Genomic DNA, 21766 nt, shown 5'->3' with positions numbered 1-21766 from the left:
TTGTTCCAGCAAGCGGGACTGGCCTAGGGGATTTTATAGGGGTTTTAATTACTTTTAAATTTGACATTCTCAAATATTTCATTTTAATTAAATTTTAACTAGGTGTAATATGTTAGCTTTTTATCATTTGTCAGCCGCCCTGAGTCCGAAAGGAGAAGGGCGGGATATAAATACAATTAATAATAATAATAATAATAACAACTGTTTAGAACAAAATATGGATCCTATAATCTATTCCAGCAGAACTCTTTATATAGTCTGACAAATGTATCTATAAAGTTCATCATACTTATTTATGGTAGGGATTGCTTTGTGAGAAAAGACAGTTATGTGAAGAATATTTCATGAAAAATAATCTGAATTTGCCCGTATCTCACTGAAATGATGGAAGAATTAATTTTTTCAAGAATTTCAAAAATACTAAATGTTGCCTGGGCCATATCAAATTTAACTTACATGAATGTGAGTATCCCAAGGAATGCATCAAAACTATACATGCCAAAATTATATACAGAGTAACAATAAATAAATAATATGCTGCTCCAGATGAAATATGTCAAATACATTGAATTGATCAGTGATTATTACGGTGTTTTGAAATATTTTTGCATGAAACATTATCAAATAAATGTTAGTAACATTTTAGGGTAATTTCCATATTGCTCTCTTGAAATGAAAGGACTTTTTAAAAAAATAATAATTCCAGTGGCTCTGGGAGAAAGAATGTAAAGATGATTTTTTTTCCAGAACAGCGCTTCAAATAATAGAATATACTACAGGAGAATACATAGCAGATAACTCTACCCTGCTTCTTTCATGAAATATGAATGGCACTCTGAGAACTGCTATTCACTTTACCGATTCTGATTTGATCCAACAAACTGACTAGATATCAGTTTGCTTAAGAGTTTTCATCATTTCTGGGAGTCAGCTTGTGTCAGGCCAAAACAATCAGATCCACACATGAAGGGTTCAAGCTTCCTACTTTATTATATTCTGCCTATAATACATGAGTCTCCCCAGACTGCTTGCTTTCACTTGGGAACAAACAGATAAGGTTCCATGGAATTTACGTCCTAGTTCTCTTGTGATTGCACAATGATTCAAGACTAATTCGCTGATAGTTTCCCAACATCTTGGCACTGGCACAAAAGTGAATTTGGTCTGGATTGTGAAATTTAAAATGGAATTAATGTGTAGTGGTGAGGATATCTTTTTTAAAAATAAAATTCAGATGAAATTCCATAATATATTTTCTTTGTGTAAATAGTTGTGTCAATTCATGTCAGCTATCTTTCAATTTAAATCTTCATATGTCCTATCATTAATATGAATGCAAATTACCAAAGTTGAGGTATAAACTACATATGTTCTTTTCTGAATGTATAACCTATAAGCACATCTCCAGTATTCTTTTAATTAACTACAGCTTTGAGGATATTGCTAGTGGAAGAAGAGACTAGTGCTCGTTGAATTTATCTCATGTTAGATGATGGAAGGAATACATTTATTTTCTTGCATGATGCAGTTTCAACAAGAACTGCATGTTATCTGTAATTAATTAAAAATAAGATGGAATTTGTCTCTGATTAATTATGTTAAAATTATTACCTTTGATGGGAAAGTGGATTTTAGATTACAGAAGTGGAAGCACTGTAATGTAACTATGTATTGTGCTGCAGCTCTATTTAATCTTAAGAAATAGATGAATATTAATGACTACTGCTCTTTTATTTGTTAGAATAGTTACAAAAACTGTTTAAAGCCTGGAACATAAAGAAAAAAACATTAGAAACTCACACCTTATTTCTCTAATTATTTGCAAATAATTATTTCCTCAGTGTATAAAAATATAGAGTTTTTTTCCCCAACTTCTATAAAATAATTACTGATAATTTAAGGCACACATCACATTGTTTCTTCTTTCAACTGATTTCCCATAATCCCATAATAGCATCAATTTAATCTTTTAATTTATGCATCCTCGATTGTTCTTCTATGTTCAAAATCAACTATGCTCAGCAGAACTATCCAGAGTAAAAGTCACTTAAATACATAATAGATTTAGGACAGTTCTGTTATGAAATACCTGAATGTGATCCCGAGAGTGAAGATAATAAAGATGATTGCTGAGTTGGCCCGTCATATACTTCAACCACATCATGGAGAGATGTCTGGAAAAATACAAACTGGCCAAAAACCACTAAAAGGTTTAAAAAAAAAGGAAAGGAAAGGTTGAATGAAATACTCTCTATTTTTTTTCATTTCTGGCCACATATACACTAAAGTTATACTGATATATGAAACCATAATAGAATAGGTACATGTGCAGTCATTTCTTTTTCATTTCAGTAGGATAAAAGAGGATGAAAAGCAGAAGAATGAGGAATAAGCTGTAACAGATATATGTGGGGAGGGAAGATAACTAGGAAGCAACCTTTAGAACCATCATGGCTAACATAGGAAATTGCACAGAGGAAGATTTGGAACACTTCTTGTTCTCATTATGATTAGCAAAAGCCAGATGCGAGCAAAGAATAAAAAAAATAAATTTGCCTAGAAAGAAAACATATCTTTTTCATTTGAATACCACAATATATAATTTTAATTAATTTCAATGTGATTATTATATTATTATTATTATTATTATTATTATTATTATTTGACATATTCTAAATGAACATGATTAGAATACATTCGGTTAAACAGATAAAAAAAGCAGAAGAAAAAAAATGTGAAACATGGAAAAAGGTGTGAGAAGTTTTATATCAAAATATATTTTACTCTTTATACTGTTTCCATCTTCCCTTAAAATATTAACAGAATTCACAATGGTCTGAGAATCAGTGTCTCCACTAGATAATTGATGGCCAAGCTGAAACTAAATTAATTAAGTAAAAATAGCAAACACAGGAAAATCCCTTTCGCACACTTCCTCAAACCCCCAAATAAATTACCCAGACCCAATCCACATATCAAAGGATAAGGTCTGCAAACACAGAGTTAATTAAATTATGTCTCCCAGAGGAACTGCATATTCACAACAATAAGCTTACCTACACACACACACACACACACACACACACACACACAGCCCTCAAGTGTCAGCCTAAAATCAGCACGTGACACCCCTGACAAGCTCCCCCTATAAAAAAACTGTTGCTGTACCCCATTTCTCTGCAGCCTGCCCTAAATACAAACTGTGTTGCTTTCAGGAATAAATATTTCTTCTTTCCCCATAGTTGTCTGGATCTCATTTTTATTTATTCTTTGAGCAGCCCTGGCTCGATTTGGAACTCCAAATTACTCTTCTGACAAAGGTTATTTAAGAATTACATTGGTTGGGATGTAATGTTTCTACAATTCAGAAATGCAATGGCTAAGACTCTATAAAGGTGAAAAGTTTTAATTAACTGGAAAATTAGGCTATAAGGAAAACAAAACTTCCTAAAGTTACTAAAGTTATCTAGTTTTCTAAAAGCAACTTGGAAGAAAAGAAAATTAATGAAAGAAATATCCATTCTCTTTTCCAAAATGAAGCAAAAAATATTCCCATTTTGTTTTGTTTTGGTCAGATTCCATCTCATTTATGGTTCCATTTCTGGGTACTTCAGAAGTGTTGGGACAGATTCAGTGAATATCAAAAAGAATAAGCAGAAAACTAAAAATTAAATTCTATGTAGAGATACAAGGAACTAGGAACAAAGGCAAAGTAATAATATCATAACATCAGAATAAGAAGGGATGCAACTTAAAAGAATCACAATTTGTTTTGTACTTGAGAGGATAAGATACAAAATAATGTACATATGTCCCAGGAAAAAAGATTCCAATTTAATTTTATACGAAAAAACAGTAGTTAAAGAAGTTTGACAAAGGAATTTATTACCCATAGTATTGGTGAGTAAAAGCTAAATATTCATCTGACAAGGATACTTTATATTAGATTCCTGCCCTGAGCAATGGTTGGATCCAATTGCCATAATGGTAAAAAGGGTAGGCCAGTTATATCGAATTGGGGAAAAGAGTTATGTTATCTTGTATTTTTTTCTGCTGCTTTCCAAATTTTGGGCAATGCAACCCTGAATATAATACCTTCAGCATGTTAACTATGTACAATGTATTCAGCAATGAAAATCTCTGTTTTCATAGGACCTATGAAAATCCCTATAGTCATAATGCCAAGTAGGTTGGAAAAATGCAGGCTTCAAATGGGCCAAGAAACCTAATATTGGCTAGGCGAAAACTCTTTAAAAAAAGAAAGTTTAGGAGAAGCCTAATTTATTCTGACTCTAACATCAGTCAACTGAAGTTCTCTGCCCATTGAGAGTAGAGCAAAATTCAGTCATTATCACCATATTCTCCTTTTACTCTCCTCTGCCCAGCTTTGCACTTCCTGCCTTCAACACTGGTGTGGAAGGAAGAAAATCAGACACAATATTAGATTTGTCTTGGCAAGGTCAGAATACTATCAGAAGGGGAAATTAAGTTTAACTGATGGGCATGGAATGTTATCCCAAACAGAACAGCATCTTTAAGAAGATTAACAAAGCAGGCTAGTTGGTTATCTGTGCCTTCATCTGCACGAAGGCACACAAATATATACCAAAACCCAAATTCCTTCAAACAGTCTATAGCATTTTTATCTGTTGTGTTTTTACATTGGATGATTTTAATGTTCAATGTTTTTATGTTGTAAGACGCCCAGAGTCATTGGATATGAGATAGGCGGCAAATAAATTTTATAAATAAAATTTAGGAATTCATGACAAATGTTTTGAATGAGGTTATCTTGAAAAACTGTTTCTGGTGAATTTTCTACCTCCAAAAAGAGACATAACTTACAGAATAGCCATCTGTGAATTATCTTAATTCATAGCTACACCTGGAGGCTCCAGCTAGTTCAGAATGCGGCCGCGCAGGGGATTCTGGGGGCCTCTAGATACTCCCATGTAACACCTCTCCTGCGCAAGCTGCACTGGCTGCCTGTGGCCTTCCGGGTGCACTTCAAGGTGTTAGTAACAACCTTTAAAGCGCTCCATGGCAATGGACCTAGGTATTTGCAAGACCGCCTTCTACCAAACACCTCCCTCCGACCAGTCCGCTCCCACAGAGAGGACCTCCTTAGGGTGCCGTCGGCCAGTCAATGACGGCTGGCGACCCCCAGGGGGAGAGCCTTCTCTGTGGCAGCTCCTGCCCTCTGGAATGACCTACCCCCCGACCTACGTACTGTTGCGGACCTGCGCCTTTTTCGCCGAGCCCTGAAAACCCATTTATTCCGGGCGGCCGGCATGGCGTAGCTTTAATTATGTTTTAGTAAAGGTTTTATATAGGGTATTTTAGAGCAGGCCTCTTATTTAATTTGATTTTAGAATAGAAATTTGAGTATATTTATTGTGATTTTTATCATCGCCTGTCCACCGCCCTGAGTCCCGTGAGGGAGATAGAGCGGTATACAAATTCAAATAAACAAACAAACAAACAAACATGTTAGATATATAAATACAGTATAAGTAAGTATATTATATTGTGAAAAACAAGGAATAGATTTCCACAATATAAACTGTTGATTGCTATAAGCTTTCATAAAACATTTATGAAAAGCAACTGTCCTGACATAAAGCTATATCCTTGCTATATAGAAAGTTATTTAAATTTCAAAAGTTGTTCAGAAAGCTGTTAAAGGGAATTAATATAAATGTAGAATTTAACTGAACTCTGGATACAAATCTGAGGCTCACCATCACTGGAAAAACCTGAGTTTGAAGAATGGTATACAAAACTCAGGAACAAATATTTAAAGAAACAAATAAAAACCCTTCCCTTTTTATGACCCTATAATTCCTTAATTTGGGGTAGAGTTGGGGCGACTGCATGGAGCTGAGGGTTTTAATGGCCGGATGCCCTTCCTGACACCACATGAAATTCACAGCAGATAATTTTTCTTTGCACTCTAGGACAGACAAACATCATCTTCTACCTAGGACTGAACTTTCAATCTTCCGAGTGAAAGTCATGACTAGGCCACCATGCTGCTCATTTAAAGAAATAAATGACATTTAGAAATATTCTGAATTGACCAAAAATATCATTAATGGACCATGACTAGAAAATGCAATGGGTACCAGAGGTTTTCAGATTGCCTCACCAAACATATCAGTCAAGCATTTAGATTTTGAAAATATTTTCACCCTCAGGACCTCATCAGGAGGGCAAGGCTTTTATATTAACATTTTGAAAAGAGAAAGATTGTCTGACACAAAACATACATGAGGTACTGAAGAAGTCAGTGTTGTGATCAGCCCTGATTTCTTCCCTCGTGATAACCTTTAACAAAATGATTAAAGGGTATGTACCCTTTAATCCTTGGCTGTCACCAGAATTTAAATTTCCAGAGTAAGTCATTTGGATTTATTTTTAATTATAATTGCCTAACAGACCTGGTCAGCCACAACAAATCACCCACCACCACACCAATTGATTTATTAAATGTAAAAGAAAAAATATAGATAAATCAAAGTTATAATAATCACATATTACAAAGTGATCTAATTTTAATTAGCAAAACAATCAAGGGAGATGAAAATCATTACAGTAATCCAGAAATGTATGTGAGCTTTAAAAATGTCAAAGAAGAAAAAAAAAGCCAGAACCCAGCTACAAAAAATGAATAAATATAAAAATACATAATTCATGAGTGGATGTAGAGGAAGAAAAACATTTTTTTTTCAAAAGATGGATGGTTTCAATGAAGTTGGAAAGTACTTACAAAGTATTTTAGAATCAAAATAAAACTTTGGAAACTTTAACATCTGAGAGGGAATTTCATTCCTTGGTATTAGTCTTGATAGATGTAATTTATTTTGTGTTTAGTCCTCAATCTTCACCTGGCAAATGTTGTTATCCCCTTCATCTAGTCTAAATATACCTCATTACTGTATCATATATCATCATGTATAATACAGTAACCCAAGCAGAAACTATAAAACAATATTGTAAAAACAGGCAAAAAACAATTTATATACTATCAATTTTCTGGTATGGACATTTATGGCAGGCAGCAAAAATGACTGATTTTGATTCTTAGACAAATTGATCTTTAGTTTTTCTATTATCTGGATAATTATAGAAACAATTATTTCCCTGTAGCATATAGTTCTGCATGTAAGTTTGTTTTAATAATCTCAAGCAGTTCTGGTTAATGTTCCCTGATAAACCGTACTCAACGAATAGTCCTCAATGGCACTACATCCACATGGAGATAAGTAAGCAGTGGGGTACCACAAGGTTCCATCTTAGGCCCAGTACTCTTCAATATCTTCATAAATTATTTAGATGAGGGAATTGAAGGGGAACTCATCAAATTGGCAGATGACACCAAATTGACAGGAGTAGCCAACACCCCAGAAGACAAACTCAGGATCCAAAAAGATCTTGACAAACACAAACAATGGGCCCTATCCAACAAAATGAGTTTCAATGTGGAGAAAAGCAAAGTTTTACATTTAGGCAGGAACAACCAAAGGTACAAATACAGATTGGGCGAGACCTGACTTAAAAAAAAACAACTGGGAGAGGAACCTTGGAGTCCTAGTGGATGCTCACTTGACTATGAGCCAGCACTGTGCAGCAGCAACCAAAAATCTAATACAATCCTGGGTTGTATAAACAGAGGCATAGAATCAAGATCATGCAATGTATTAGTAGTGCTTTATAAAATCCTGGAATACTGCAGCCAATTTTGGTCACCATATCACAAAAAAGATGTTGAGAATTTGGAAAAAATTCAGACAAGAACAACAAAGATGATCAAAGGCCTGGAGACTAAAACATACGAAGAACGGCTACGGGACTTGGATTTGGCTAGTCTAAAGAAAAGAAGAAATAGGGGAGACATGATAGCAGTGTTCCAGTATCTGAGGGGCTGCCACAAGGCAGAGGGGGCCAGGTTGTTCACCAAAGCACCAGAGGGAAGGACGAGAAACAATGGTTGCAAAATGATCAAAGAGAGAAGCAACCTGTAATTAAGGAGAAACTTCCTGACAGTGAGGACAATCAACCAGTGGAACAGCTTACCCACAGAAATCGTGGGCGCTCCATCACTGGAGATTTTTAAGAAGAGACTAGATATTCACGTGTCTGAAACAATATAGGTTCTCGTGCTTGAGCAGGGGATTGGAATAGAAGACCTCCAAGGTCCCATTCTATTCTATTCTATTCTATTCTATTCTATTCTATTCTATTCTATTCTATTCTATTCTATTCTATTCTATTCTATTCCTGAAAGAATATAAAGGTTATATCACATTCTTCCATTCATCCTTGTTGCTGGTTATCCTTTGAATGCCAAACATATTTCAAGGTTCCAGTCTCCACAAACATGGATTGGACTGACCCTGATAGATTTGTTTGTTCATGAACACCTATAGCAACACCATTACTTTGGAACTGATCTATTTTCTTCTGAAAATAAGCATATGCAGTTAAACAACCATTGAAGGGTGTTCTACTGCATATACTTTATTTTTATTTTTTGGAGAAGCCTGGGAAAAAATACCAAATATCCCCAATATCCATGAATTATTTCTATATAGAAAGAAGGAAGAATGATATTTTATTTCATTTTTTTACCAAAATTACTGTATAATAATAATAATAATAATAATAATAATAATAGTAATCAAATATTTTCTATAAGCTACATATGTAACATTGTATCTTAGACCAATTTCTGTTAATTATATTGGGTTGTTTGCACGTCACACCTATACCTGTAGTACTCATTTACTGGACACTCATTCAATGACCATTAAAAGTTGCAATAGCATTGAACAAGTGGTACTTATGACCCGTATTCAAAGTTCAGCTACCACAGCTTCCCTTTGGTCACGTGATCACAATTCAGGTGCTTGGCAACTGGCTCATACTTACATTTCACAAGTCAATGGGCAACTGGCAGGAAAGGTTGTTAGTACCTTTTGTAAGTTCCCTGAACACCCTGTGCTTGTGGACCAACCCACTATCCATGTCCAGCCTTTCTGCATTTGCTCCATATCATGTCATCTGGCCTTCCTATGCTCATGCTGCACCATATCATTCATTCCTGATCTACCTGCATACACACTATGCAATACCATCCACTCATCTACCCTTCTTGTGCTAACACCACAGTGCCCCATCCACCACCGAGCCTTCTTCTGCTTGTAACCTGCCATGTCATCTACTTCTTGGCCCTCCTGTGCACATATACCTTGGGCCAGCCCTCCCAGGGTCTCCCCCTCTTCTCTGCAGCATACCACACCTTGATGTGGCACCTCTACTTAAGACTCCTGATACTTCCAAGCTTAATGGCTCACATGTCTTGGAGCTAAGACAGCAACTAGGACTATGGGGGGCCATGGTGCTCTTTGAGCTTGGCTGTTTTCTTGCAGACATTTCATTACCCAAACTAGGTAACGTCAGGGAGCATCAAGGACCCATCATTTCAATCCTAAACTAAATATTCTTCTTTATTAGAATTAGGACTATACTATGGCATTGCATTTTATGACCTCAATTGTTTAGTGATGGCAATCTCTGTCTCTGAAATAATTTTGCCTACATAATTTCTGAAAAGATTGTTGAACAAAAACAAAATAGGAGTGAAAAGAATGAAAAATGTGATTTTTTAAGATTCTTGTAAGAAATAAGTAATTGAATCTATGAGGTAAAATAAGAAATGATAGCAAATATAACAATTTTAAAAACCCTGTTTGTGAAAATAGCTTAAGTGAAAATAAGCTATTTTTACAAATTGCAGATGTTGGAAAATGTATGTCCACGTTTAGTATATTTCAATATTGGAGTTTTTTTGTCAAAGTTTATTTGTTTTAAAATTACATTGTAATTGAAGAATAATATCCTTAAATATCCTATAGATATTTAATTTTGTTTATTATATTAATTCCTTTTTTAAAAAAAGTAAAAAAAAACACTTAGAAGATGTATCTCTATAGTACTGAATGTATACAAGTATGTATTTATGTGTATGCATTTCAACAAAAAGCATTTTTTTAGAAAAAAATCTAAAAAAAGAATTAATTGAACATGTAGAGCTATGGCAAGTAAGAATGCATAGATGACACAATTTAAATAACCACTGTCACATCACATAAATCATTATATTATATCATTACAATTTTACATAATTTTGCAATACAACACATGCAAAAGGTATTCCACAATGAAACATACATTTTATATACTTTTGAGTTAGATATTTGTGGTTAATTATGGACATGTCTTTAAGATATGCATTTTAATACAAATCAGCACAATAATACATATCTCTAAATAGGTTGCCTATCCCTTCCATTGTACCCCATTGTTCTCAAAAGTGTTATTTAGTTCTCTTTCTGAACTTTTAAGATGGTTCTGATGAACTTGAGAATCATGACCTTTTCTTTACCACAGTTAAATTTTCCTCAATAAAAAACCACAAATCAATAATATTGTTCCTTAAATGGCTGATATGTGCATAGCTGAAATCCCAAAAGTTAAAGGAGGAAAATGTTCTATTAAACATTCTATTAAAGACAAATATGTCCATAAATATGATAAACTTACACTATAACTGAGTATCTGCATGTTCACACACACACAGTTCAATGTATACTTCATATTTATTGCCCAAAGCAAAATGAATTATTCTTTGTAATGAAAAGTATTTCCATTTTTCTTGGGAATAGCAGAATAAACATAACAGGAACCGTATCTATAGTATTAGGTTGTACCTTTACAATTTCTAGGCACAAAATCTTGTAGGTAGAATATTATCCATCTATAACAGTGATGCGAACCTTTTAGAGACTGAGCGCCCAAACTGCAACCCAAAACCCACTTATGCATCGTCGAGTGCTGGGTGGGTGTGGCCCATTGGCTGGGTGTGGCCCATTGGCTGGGTGTGGCTATGGTGGTAATGGCAGACTGGGTGGGACTAAAAAGTTTAATCAATCAATTCCAATTTTGCAAGATCTTTTTTTCCCCGCAAAAGTTGAAATTGACTGATTGAACCTTTTTTTTTTTTTTGCACATGGAGGCGGAGGCCTAAAGTGAAAAGGTTTTATAAAACCCAGCTGAAGGCCTAGGACTGGGGTGACAGCGTGCGTGCCCACAGAGAAGGCTCTGAGTGCCTCCTCTGGCACCCGTGCCATAGGTTTGCCACCACTGATCTATAACATGGATAGATTACTGCCAGACAGATCAGGTTACTCAAAGGAAAGACATGGTCCCAGAGACATCCAAAAGGGCCATCAACAATTTCAAATTGGCTGCATAGCTTGTTTTGTTTTGGGCAATAAACATGGAGCACATATTGGCAAATCCCTAATTGATATTTTCATATATGAGATAGCAGTGTTTAGAGATATAGTCTGTCTTAAAAAACTAATATCATTTTAAGAAATAAGAAGCTGAAAATCTAGCAGACTGACCAAGAACCCTACAGGGGAAATCCACAGGAGTCATGAATGCCAACAAAATGAAGGATATGACTGGATGATTGAAGCCTCACACCTTTTAATGAATGCCACATGCATCACAATAAACATAATAGGCTCAGGGCTTTGATTTTCCAGTTGAGCCTATCATTTTGATATTGTTGATTGCCCTGTGGATGGTGGTCATGCCTTTCCTTCACAATTTCCTTATTTGGACCTGAAATCCCAAAAAAGGTTTTAAAAAGGAAAAATAAAGCCTTTGTTTTGTGCTTCTGTTGGGTTATTGAATTAGTACAATTACTTAATGTAATTATTGAAGGGTAAATCTACTCTATACTCTTCACATATATTTTACGTGTGTTCCGAGCACTGTAACAACAGTAACATATGGACATATGGACATTTCTCTCTCTGTCTATGTGTATCTCTGAGTATGTGTCTCTGAGTGTGTGTCTGTTTCTGTCTCTCTCACACACATACTAATCAGACTAACAAACCTTTCTGTCAAGTTGAATTTGAGCTGCAAAATGTATTAAAAGTACTAAATTGAAATGCTGATATTTTCTGAAAATTATCTGTGTTCAAAGCAGTCATTATTATTACCATTTTTGAAATGTCAAGTTCCATAATGCATATGTTCTTGGGCAGTGACTTAAAAGCCATCCATCCTAATGACAATTTTCCCTATCTCAAATAGATCAAGCTTCAATAAAACAAAGAATAATTATTTCAAAGAGCAAGTTCTGGGGTCCATTTTAAAAAGTGGATTACAACTTTTTATTATTCATGCATTATTCAGGGAGAGAGAGGGGGGAGGGGAGAGGGACAGAGGGAAAGGGAGAGGGAAAAAGACAGAGGGAGAGAGAAAGAGAAAGAGAGAGAGAGAACAGAGAGAACTCTTTCTCTCATCCTGAATTATTACTTTTAAAAGTCACCACAATCTGATTTGTGGACACATCTACAAAAAACTGTAATAGTGAATGAAATATTTCCCTGGTGCTCTTGATATAAAATTTGCTAAACATTCCTCCCATAAGCCTAAGGCTTGAAAGTGATTTTGAAATGGTTTTTACATTAAGCAATCAGCATCTAAAGAGATGCAGTGTTGACCTTGAATTTAAAGTAAAGAGTGAAAAACTTTGAACAAGGTATTTAAAAAAATATCATTGCAATATTTCTTTGATCTTTTTTGACAAAATAGTGCTGTTTCATCCTTTGTATTTTATTGATGTGAATGTCTCTCGTTATTTTATTGATGCAGAAGACATGTCTGAATTATGAATTAAAAATTCACAATGTAATCAAGCCTCACTTATTTTTGCTCTGCAGCAAAACAGAAGTAGACTTGTTCCACCAAAGTTATTGCTAAAATAGCTCTCATTTTCCCTTATATATCAAAACTTTATAAGTAAAAAGCCAAAGAACTCCATAGCCAAAAGAAATATATCTGTTTCTCTATTATAGGTGGCCATCTTTTTGTCACACACACACAGACAGACACCTAAATCAAAATCTACATCAACATCTGCATAATCTACATAACTCTCTATCATCTGAGCTCCATCTCTGTCTATCTTTTTATCTTCCTATCATCTCTATCTCTCTAGCATCTATATCTACATCTATTTGTATAGTGCTGATGCTTAATATAACTGTGAAAATATCCAGAGATTCACAGTATCATGGCATTTAGGCTTAAATTCTTATAGGATATAGGTGCCTTCATCCATTATCCAGAGAGTTCAAGTTCCACCAAGCTGTAAGTAACACAGGTGAATTCAGATTCCATGATAAAAACACAATACATTGTGTTTGCGAGTAAAGGTTAAACCTGCATTTGTAATTCATCCTGCAATGAAAAGTCACACAATTGAATTAACTCATTGCATTTATCTTGTCTGTCCTAGTAGTTGTCCAGCAAGACTGACCATTGTGTCTTCTTCTGTGCCACTCTTTATAATTTAGACCACACCAGTTATAAATACTGGCACTCTATGGGTCTTGCATTCCCTGATCAAACCTTATCTATTTCTTTTTGTCTCTCTCACCCATTCTCTGTAGAAAATTTACATAGATATGGGTTGCTGACTTTCCTTTATCTAGGAATAGTTTTATTTTAGATGTGGAAGAAACTTGAATGAGGGGAGAACTTTCATTAATATGATTCCTCACCTGCATCTTGTCTTATGAGCTCCACTGCTGTGAAAACTAGTCTTTAATTTCTTCCTATTGTACATTTTTACATAGCCACGTAGCATTTTTCCCAGGCTCAGCAACAATTACATTGAACTTAGTGAACTACAGAGACATTTAAAAGCCATGGATCACTGTTCTCCAAAGATTTTTCAACAAACTGCTAGAAAGGAAGCAGGCTGCAGTTAATGAGCTTCATAAAATAATAAAAGGGAGATTGTGCCTTCTCTTCCAATGCAAGTATGTTCTTTCCCATTGTTAAAGCTAGTACTTACGTTGCTATTTTTAGGCCCTAAAAATAAATGGAACATTTTATGCTGTGCCATGACTGACTGTATCTCATTTTAATTAGATTGTAAGGTCTTTCCTATAGTATACAAATCATAGTCTAAAAGTTCTGACTACTTTTTTTACCACCAATGCAAAAAACAATTAATATTAAACATTTAGTGAGCTGGGGAAAAATTTGTTTGAGCCATAGAAAGATGAAAGGAACAGGAAATACAAAATAAAAATGATAACTATATTTTTCTAGAAAAAAAAAAGAATTTGAACTTTATGTGTTTAATCATTAAAAGTATATCAAATACAGTGGGACAATGTGAACACACAAAAAGAGACAAACTTTCTTTCTTATGTCTGTGTGCGTATGTGTAAGACAGGCCTGGTAGAATCGGTAATTGAAATGGGATATTGTACAGTTGTATAAGCCATAGATAAAAATGTTGCAATCATGTTGGAGGTATTTGAAAATTGGTTGCAAAAGGAGAAAAGTCATATCATGGTCATATCAATACACACATTTTCTAACAATAGATACAATAAGGTTCAACTGTATATACTGAGGCTTTTTTGTAGTAAAACGTGTTATTAAGATTTCAGTTGCCATCTCTAAGCATATACATGCAGGATGTTCATAAAGGAGAGTGGTATATCTTCCTGGTGCCACCCAAATGCATAACATGTTGATAAAAATGTCTTGTGTGGGCTATGTAAAATGTTTTTTAAAATAAAATCTAATAATATTGCGATAGGGAGGAAAAATTGCACATAACAAAGATGAGTCTTGGTCTTAAATCCTTTCCTTGTCTTCAGCCAATGTTTTATCAAGGATAAAAGACACAATCTTTTAAATAATAATTATTTGTCTTTTTAAAGATGAAACAAATCTATATAACAGGGTAAGGTGTACTGAGGAGTTTCTCCATATGATTTCTTTTAATAAGAATCTGAGGTGACAAAGTCTCAAACAGTTCCCAAAGGAGATGCGGCCTAGTTCTATTCACATGTGACCATTAAGAGTTGAATGAAGGATACAAACTATATATTTTAAAAATTCTGATCAGCTGCTTTTGAGCCTAGAAGTATCTTGTAGATACAGAGCTGGGTACCATAGTGCATGAGATTCAGAACTTTGTCTTCAAATAACTTAATTATTGCTGAGATGTAATGGTTTCCTTGCTTTTTTGATAATTGGAGGGATACTCTTGGAACTTTTTACATTAAGTTCACTCACTTGATTGTTCCAACAAGTGGAAGATTGAAACTGAATATCTAGATAATTGAAGATTTTAAACCTTTTTAATAGATCTCCTGTTGATCTTCCACCTAATTGGAGAATTGATGCACTTTCTTGAAAATACTACAACTTTTGTTTTACAATAATTAATTTCAAGGAATAATAAACAAGGCTTTAAGACATCAGTCCATATGTGTTACAGATAGAATATTTCCATCATTAGTATATAGGAATAGGGATGGGGTGCCCATTGTGTCCTTCACTACTCTGATAATCATAATCACAAATATTGGGTATCATATGAAAAATGTGCTAAAAAGTTTTAGCACAGTTAAAAATCAGTCTATGATATGATATGATGTAGTCTTCAGGAATACAGCTGTAGTAGTAGAAGTCTAGTGTGTTTATTAAAAAAAATATTAAGTGGAAAATGCCAGGATATGCTCCAAAAACAATAATAAATTAGGCAATGGGAAGGAAGGAAGGAAGGAAGGAAGGAAGGAAGGAAGGAAGGAAGGAAGGAAGGAAGGAAGGAAGGAAGGAAGGAAGGAAGGAAGGAAGGAAAAAAATCTAGACGAAGAAAGGTCTACCTTATATATCAAACTTATAATCACTAGTTTACTAACTGTAGCATATAGTAGTATAATTATTATTTTATATTTATTACATTATAGTATCACTGTTTAAATGAATTGTGACAGTGATCCCAGCTCTTTTTAATTAATGCTGGAGTTCCTTAGAAAGCATCTTTATAATATCAGGGAATTGTATAATACTGGAGAAGATTCAGCAATATAAATTATTATTATTTATTTAAAAAGCAGCAAATAACCTGGAAATTATTATCCATAAGATTTTTCTAAAACATATTTTCTTCAATAAGAATATATTCGGTTTTCCCAGATGAATCAAATAGTTCTTTAAAATACTGTGGAGAATGGAGAAATGCAACACTTTAAGAATATAATTAAAGCAACATATTAGTTTACTGTATTTCTGTCATGCTTCATATGGTCTCCTACAAGTTCTGCCCTTTAATCAACTCTCTGTTTATGCTATTACTTTTTCCAATACAAAGTGCATTTTAAAGCAAAACTGACAATGCCAAAGTAACTGTGGAATGACATGGCTTTTAAACTGTCTGAAGACTCCACAATCATTGAACTATCTCCCTGAGATAATTTGTGTTGACAAGATTGTTTGGTTGCATTTGTTTCAGCTGGCAGAACAAATTTTGTCTTTGCATTTTCAGAAGCATGCTATAGTCAATCTTGTATGGACCACTGAACGACAAATTCTTAGTGGCCTGTTGATGTTATTTCTTACTACTTCCTTTTTATATTTGTTTCAGATGTATTACAGAGCATGGAATATTTTGGATATACAGTATTTCACATATTCAAAAACTTAAGCAACAGGAGAATTTTCTGGGAAACAATGGCTCCTACTGTTTTTTATTACTAACTTATTAGAACTGTCCTTCTTCCAGTAATAGGTACTGAACTAATGAATGTGGAAGGCACTGGGGGGAAGTGGCTATTGTGATGTTCTTGATTTTAGGGAAAACTGAAACTTATCAAATTTATCAAAGAAATGCTTATCAGATTTTCAGATGATACAACATATTATATTCTCTAAGACAGTGATAAAATTTAAAACAAACTTCATGGGTTTTAGAAATAGGCTTAGGGGAAAAAATGACAAGAGACAACTGCAAAGTTATGTCCATTGGGAACAGTAATCAAATGTATCTTTACAGACTGGAGAAAATCTAACTTGGAAATACTCCTTTTGGAAAAAGGTTTTAGTTACAAACTGAAGAAGGTGGGTAGAAAGCAAGCAATGATGAGTTTATCTCTTATTTCCAACAGAAACAATGTAGTCCAGATGTGAGAAACAAGAAAAGAAAGTGTTTTTAAGATAATCCACTTTAATTAACTCAACTCTAGCTAGAAATTTACTCTTGATATTTGCAAGACTATGTTTTTACTGTAGATGTCTTTACCTGACAACTATATGAGCGTTCACAAACTTTCTTCTCCTTCAACCAGACTTTTATTGAACCAGACTCTTGAATATTGAATATATGATTGAATATTCAACCAGACTCTTAAATATTGTTTCCAGTTGTGCACACTACATTTTGAAAAAGATTGAGTTGACCTGGAACAGTTATAGTGAAGGCAATGAGGATGATCAAGGGATTAGAAGCAAAGTCTTATTAAGACAGAATGAAAGACTATGAGAAGAAAAGACTAAGGGAGGGATATGAAAGAAATTCCTGAAAGATATCATCACAAACTGAAAGAATAGATCAGTACTGCATAATTGGAAGTATGGATATGAATACACTTTACAACAGTTCTTTGGTTCTAAATCCCCCCAAAATGCCTCAGAGCGCTCTTGAATTTTTAAAATAAATATACTATCTATGAGGCATGGTGAGATTTCTCTACTGTAACTCTTCCATATTAAAGGGGAACCAACACCATTCAGTAATAATTTGAGGTTTTTTGGTGGCTAAATTTACCCATGAGGTGGCAGTCTGGATTGAAGGGATTAAAGTCAATCATCATTTATTACGCGCTAAGTCCCCTTCATTCGTTCTTTGTCTCCAATAATGTCCCAAATAAAGTTTTGTTATTAAAACAGGTTATTTCTTCTTTCTAACTTAGTCTGGTTAACCTATTGATTGGCTTTATGATGAACAAGATTCTTGCATTGAAACAACTGGAGTAAAAAGAATACAGGAGTTGTAATAACATGCAACTGTCATAGCTCAGGGGAGGCATGACAGGAAACTACAGCACAATGGGCTTGCTAAATACACTTCTTTCTAAGTGTACTTGATGAACAACAACATTGTAGCAACTTCTGCTTTTTATCTACTTTTGTGCAAATAGCTGTATTTCCTGCTTGGGTAAGCAAGTAAAGTATAAAGGCATGCTGAATAAATCATTTGGGATTATTCCAGCTTTATGGGAGGACCCACTTTTGTCCAGATCTGAATAAATATGTGACTACAGAGAAATGGTCTCTACCTCTTTGTTAGTGCTGGGTGAGACCTTGGATTCCTGCTTAACAAACCACTGTTAAATTATGGTATAAATTATATATTTTTAGAATATCTGATAGCCAATTAACATTAGGCCCTTTGGAGGATTATATCAATTCCTGGACAATCTTGTTGGCAGATAGGGAACAAAATCTGACATGCTTATTTGGTTTAACTTATCCCTCAGCAATCACTCAAAATGAATAGAGGAATTTAGAGATTACCCACCAAAGACCTTCAAGTCAAAAATATCTTGTTCTGCAGTATATTTTAGAATAAGTTATGAAAAAGTCTTTTCCTTTAACATTAAATTGATAATATCTGAATATTTATATTTATATGCATGATGTTATGGAAAAGAAGGCGTTCACATAGTAATTATGGCATAGAGTCAGTGGTCATATACTCCTCTTTTGTACCTTTTATCTTTGTTTGTGTAATGAATGAATGAATCCCATTTTAACATCTTTTTCCTGGGCACTCTAATCCATTGTATGATAAATATGATCAAATTCTAAAGGGACACTAACAGTGACAAAGTTTTTAACTGGTATCATCAGGATTTGCAATTTGCTTACTAGAAATATTAAGGGTTATAACTAGGGAAATTTATATTAATTTGGATGTTGTAAAATAATATTATTACTTTATAATTGTCCTTTAATGTCTTTTAAATAAATGGACTATGACTTCTGGGCCATAAATGCACGCTGCTTTTGGATTTCTTCACTTTGCCTTCAGGAAATCAGTAAAAATACCTTTATTTTACCACAGAACAAACTTGTAAACTTTAGGGAGCTTATTAATACATGTTCCACCATTAAATACAAATTATATCTTGTGAGTCAGAGTGAGAGCGAGGGAGAGATTAAAATTAAGCAACTGCCATTTAATTTTAATCAGTGAAGGACTTCAGAGTTAAACAATTAGTTATCATTGCACCCTTCTGCAGTATCAGTGGGAGTGTGTCAAAGATGATGAGTCTCCTATGTTTACAAAAAAGATTCTGTCTACAGCATGCTGTGTGTTTTTGTGAATCATTTATCTTCTTGCTTAAGCCCATCACTGTATGAAATATTGAAGTTCTGATTCTGCATGACAGAATAATGAAACACTGAGAACAAGCTCCACTGCAGTGATTTTTTCCCTACAGAAAGTTAGCAGTGAAAATTTGAAAGTGAAATAGCTTTTATTTATACTTCATAAAATATAATCATCCAAATAATTTGATGTCAAGATATGTCACTTCTTCCATCATATTCAAGAAACAATTATGATAAATAGTTTACTTTTTTACAATGATGCTAATTAACTCTTCTAATAATGATTGATTGATTTTTATTTATATTAGCAAGTATAAAATTTCAGATGAAAATCTTTAGACATGTTTGGGCTCTGTATGAAATCACACACAGAATATTGATGTATTAGGTATAATTAATTGGTGGATGGATTGATTAAGTGCCATCAAATTGGTGTTAAATCTTAGCAACCAGGTATGTTTTTGTACTTATAATTTCATGCACTTTTAACGATAAACTAGAGGAGTATTAAGTCCCAAGTTGAGTCGTCAAGGTCTTCTGTTGGTTCCCAGGAGTAAATATATGAGAAATAAATAGTAATTGTGTTTTAATTTTAATCCAATCTTTTCTTGTCTTGGATTTTGCTCTTTTGTTGTACTCAAATGGCTAGTTTGACATGTGGTTTAAAAATTGTATAACAAAGGGAGGCAGTGTGTCTAAAATATGATTTAAATAAATAATATGGATAGCAAGTTCGCAAATAATATATAATTATATACATACATACACACATACATATAAAGCTAAAGAATTAAACAGAGGTAGCCTAGTACAAGTAACTATCAGAAGATCTAGAGACAGAGTTTAATCGTTTTTTTCCCTTTTTTGACATTTTTTTAATGTTATGAGGAAAGATAAAGGGCAAATTGGGTATTATTCCCCTTTAGAAACTGCTTCCTACTCCACAAAATTTGTGGTTCCACACTCTTTTTTGGAGGGGATCATCAAAATGCCATGTAAGCTCAGTTTCATTTTTTACAAAAGACTTGAGGCCTGTTCTTTGTAGGAAAAAAGGGGAAAAAACCTACTTCCATCAATGCAATTTATATCATCCTGTCGTTCTAGATAAAGAATTCTCACAAATGATATTCTAAAATTCAATGTTACAGAGAACCTAATAGACAAATCTTCTTTCTTCTTATAATTTGAGTTGGCCCTGTTAGAAGTATGTGAAAGTAGTAAAAATGAAGCCAGTGTTCTTTTTTTTTCTCATAGTGACCCCGTAGCAGGAAAACTAACACACTATTAATCAGCATTAATTGCATGTTACACTAGACTCATTTTATCTCTAGCAACTTCTATCTGATAGAATTGATACACTTTTTGAATGTTGCTAAATACTGCTATATCGCCTGTAGATATCAAAAGAGGTTAATTACATAATGATTTATGAGAATACAGTACTCTAGTATAATATAATAAACCATATAATAAACTAAAATACCCAAATATTAACATTAAAAATGGAGGTTTGTAACATTACTATTTTGGAATTTTAGTTAATTAGGTGGTTATTTACAAAAAAAAAGTAAATATACTATATTGCTAGTATTTTTTTACACCTTTTATATAAATGTCACTAATAACATACTAGGAAAATAGCTTCTTTAAGTTTAGTTATCTGGAATAGTTATTGATTTTATAGGTTTCTTGTTTATACAACTATGTTATATATTATTTACTGTATTCATGGCTGAATGAATGCTGTATTTTACTATTATATTTTGGTATACACTGATTTTTGACTGTTACTGTCTTTTATTATTCAGAGCAAGCAGTAAATTAAAACCATAAAGACATAAATCAAATAGGATGATTTCAAAAAATTTGTTGGATTTCTCTAGTTTTTCCAGTTTTGAAGTCAAGGTTAATCAAGTCAAAGGAGGATTATTTAAATTCAATGTTTTCATACTTACATCTAGACACAAAAGGTTCTATTATACTCTGATTTAGTGAAAATAGAATGTCTGAGTTTACACATCTGGCTTAATTAGGTTTCTAACTTTACTCACTTCCTGGGATTATATAATATACCGAATCATAAATTAATAAAATGAACAGGCATTGTACTGTGTGCCAGGATATATAGACAAATATAGCTATGTTCAACATATACAAAGAGAGATGCTGATTTTGAATACATCTCAGCCAAATTTTAGGATTCTAGAGTAAAGAAAATATCAACCATATTGATATTTTAATGATTGGTGATTGTTACATTGGAACATACTCTGTTGTGATGGACAGAGGTCGACCCCAAGGCCCCTAACTTGTGGGGTGCCACAAGGGTCGGTCCTCTCCCCCCTATTGTTCAATATTTATGTGAAGCCGCTGGGTGAGATCATCCGTGGCTTTGGGGTGGATTTCCATCAGTACGCTGATGATACTCAGCTGTACATTTCCACCCCAGGCCACCCCAATGATGCCCTTGACGTGATGG

General features: G+C 33.9%; 1 protein-coding gene across 1 annotated transcript in view; it reads right to left on the bottom strand.

The window, feature by feature from the left end:
• The window catches only part of LOC107292474 (CUB and sushi domain-containing protein 3), a gene marked incomplete at its 5' end in the record, with an annotated part of 196708 nt that overhangs the window by 128543 nt on the left and 46399 nt on the right, over positions 1-21766 (bottom strand). The window contains one exon of the mRNA XM_015821564.1: positions 2090-2203. Within this exon, the coding sequence (XP_015677050.1) occupies positions 2090-2203 (114 nt within the window). The remainder of the gene's footprint in view (positions 1-2089; positions 2204-21766) is intronic.

The sequence above is a fragment of the Protobothrops mucrosquamatus genome, unplaced genomic scaffold (assembly GCF_001527695.2).
Source record: "Protobothrops mucrosquamatus isolate PMUCROS unplaced genomic scaffold, P.Mucros_1.0 scaffold1352, whole genome shotgun sequence".
Taxonomy (NCBI): Eukaryota; Metazoa; Chordata; class Lepidosauria; order Squamata; family Viperidae; genus Protobothrops; species Protobothrops mucrosquamatus.
This window is presented reverse-complemented; position numbering and strand designations above follow the sequence as displayed.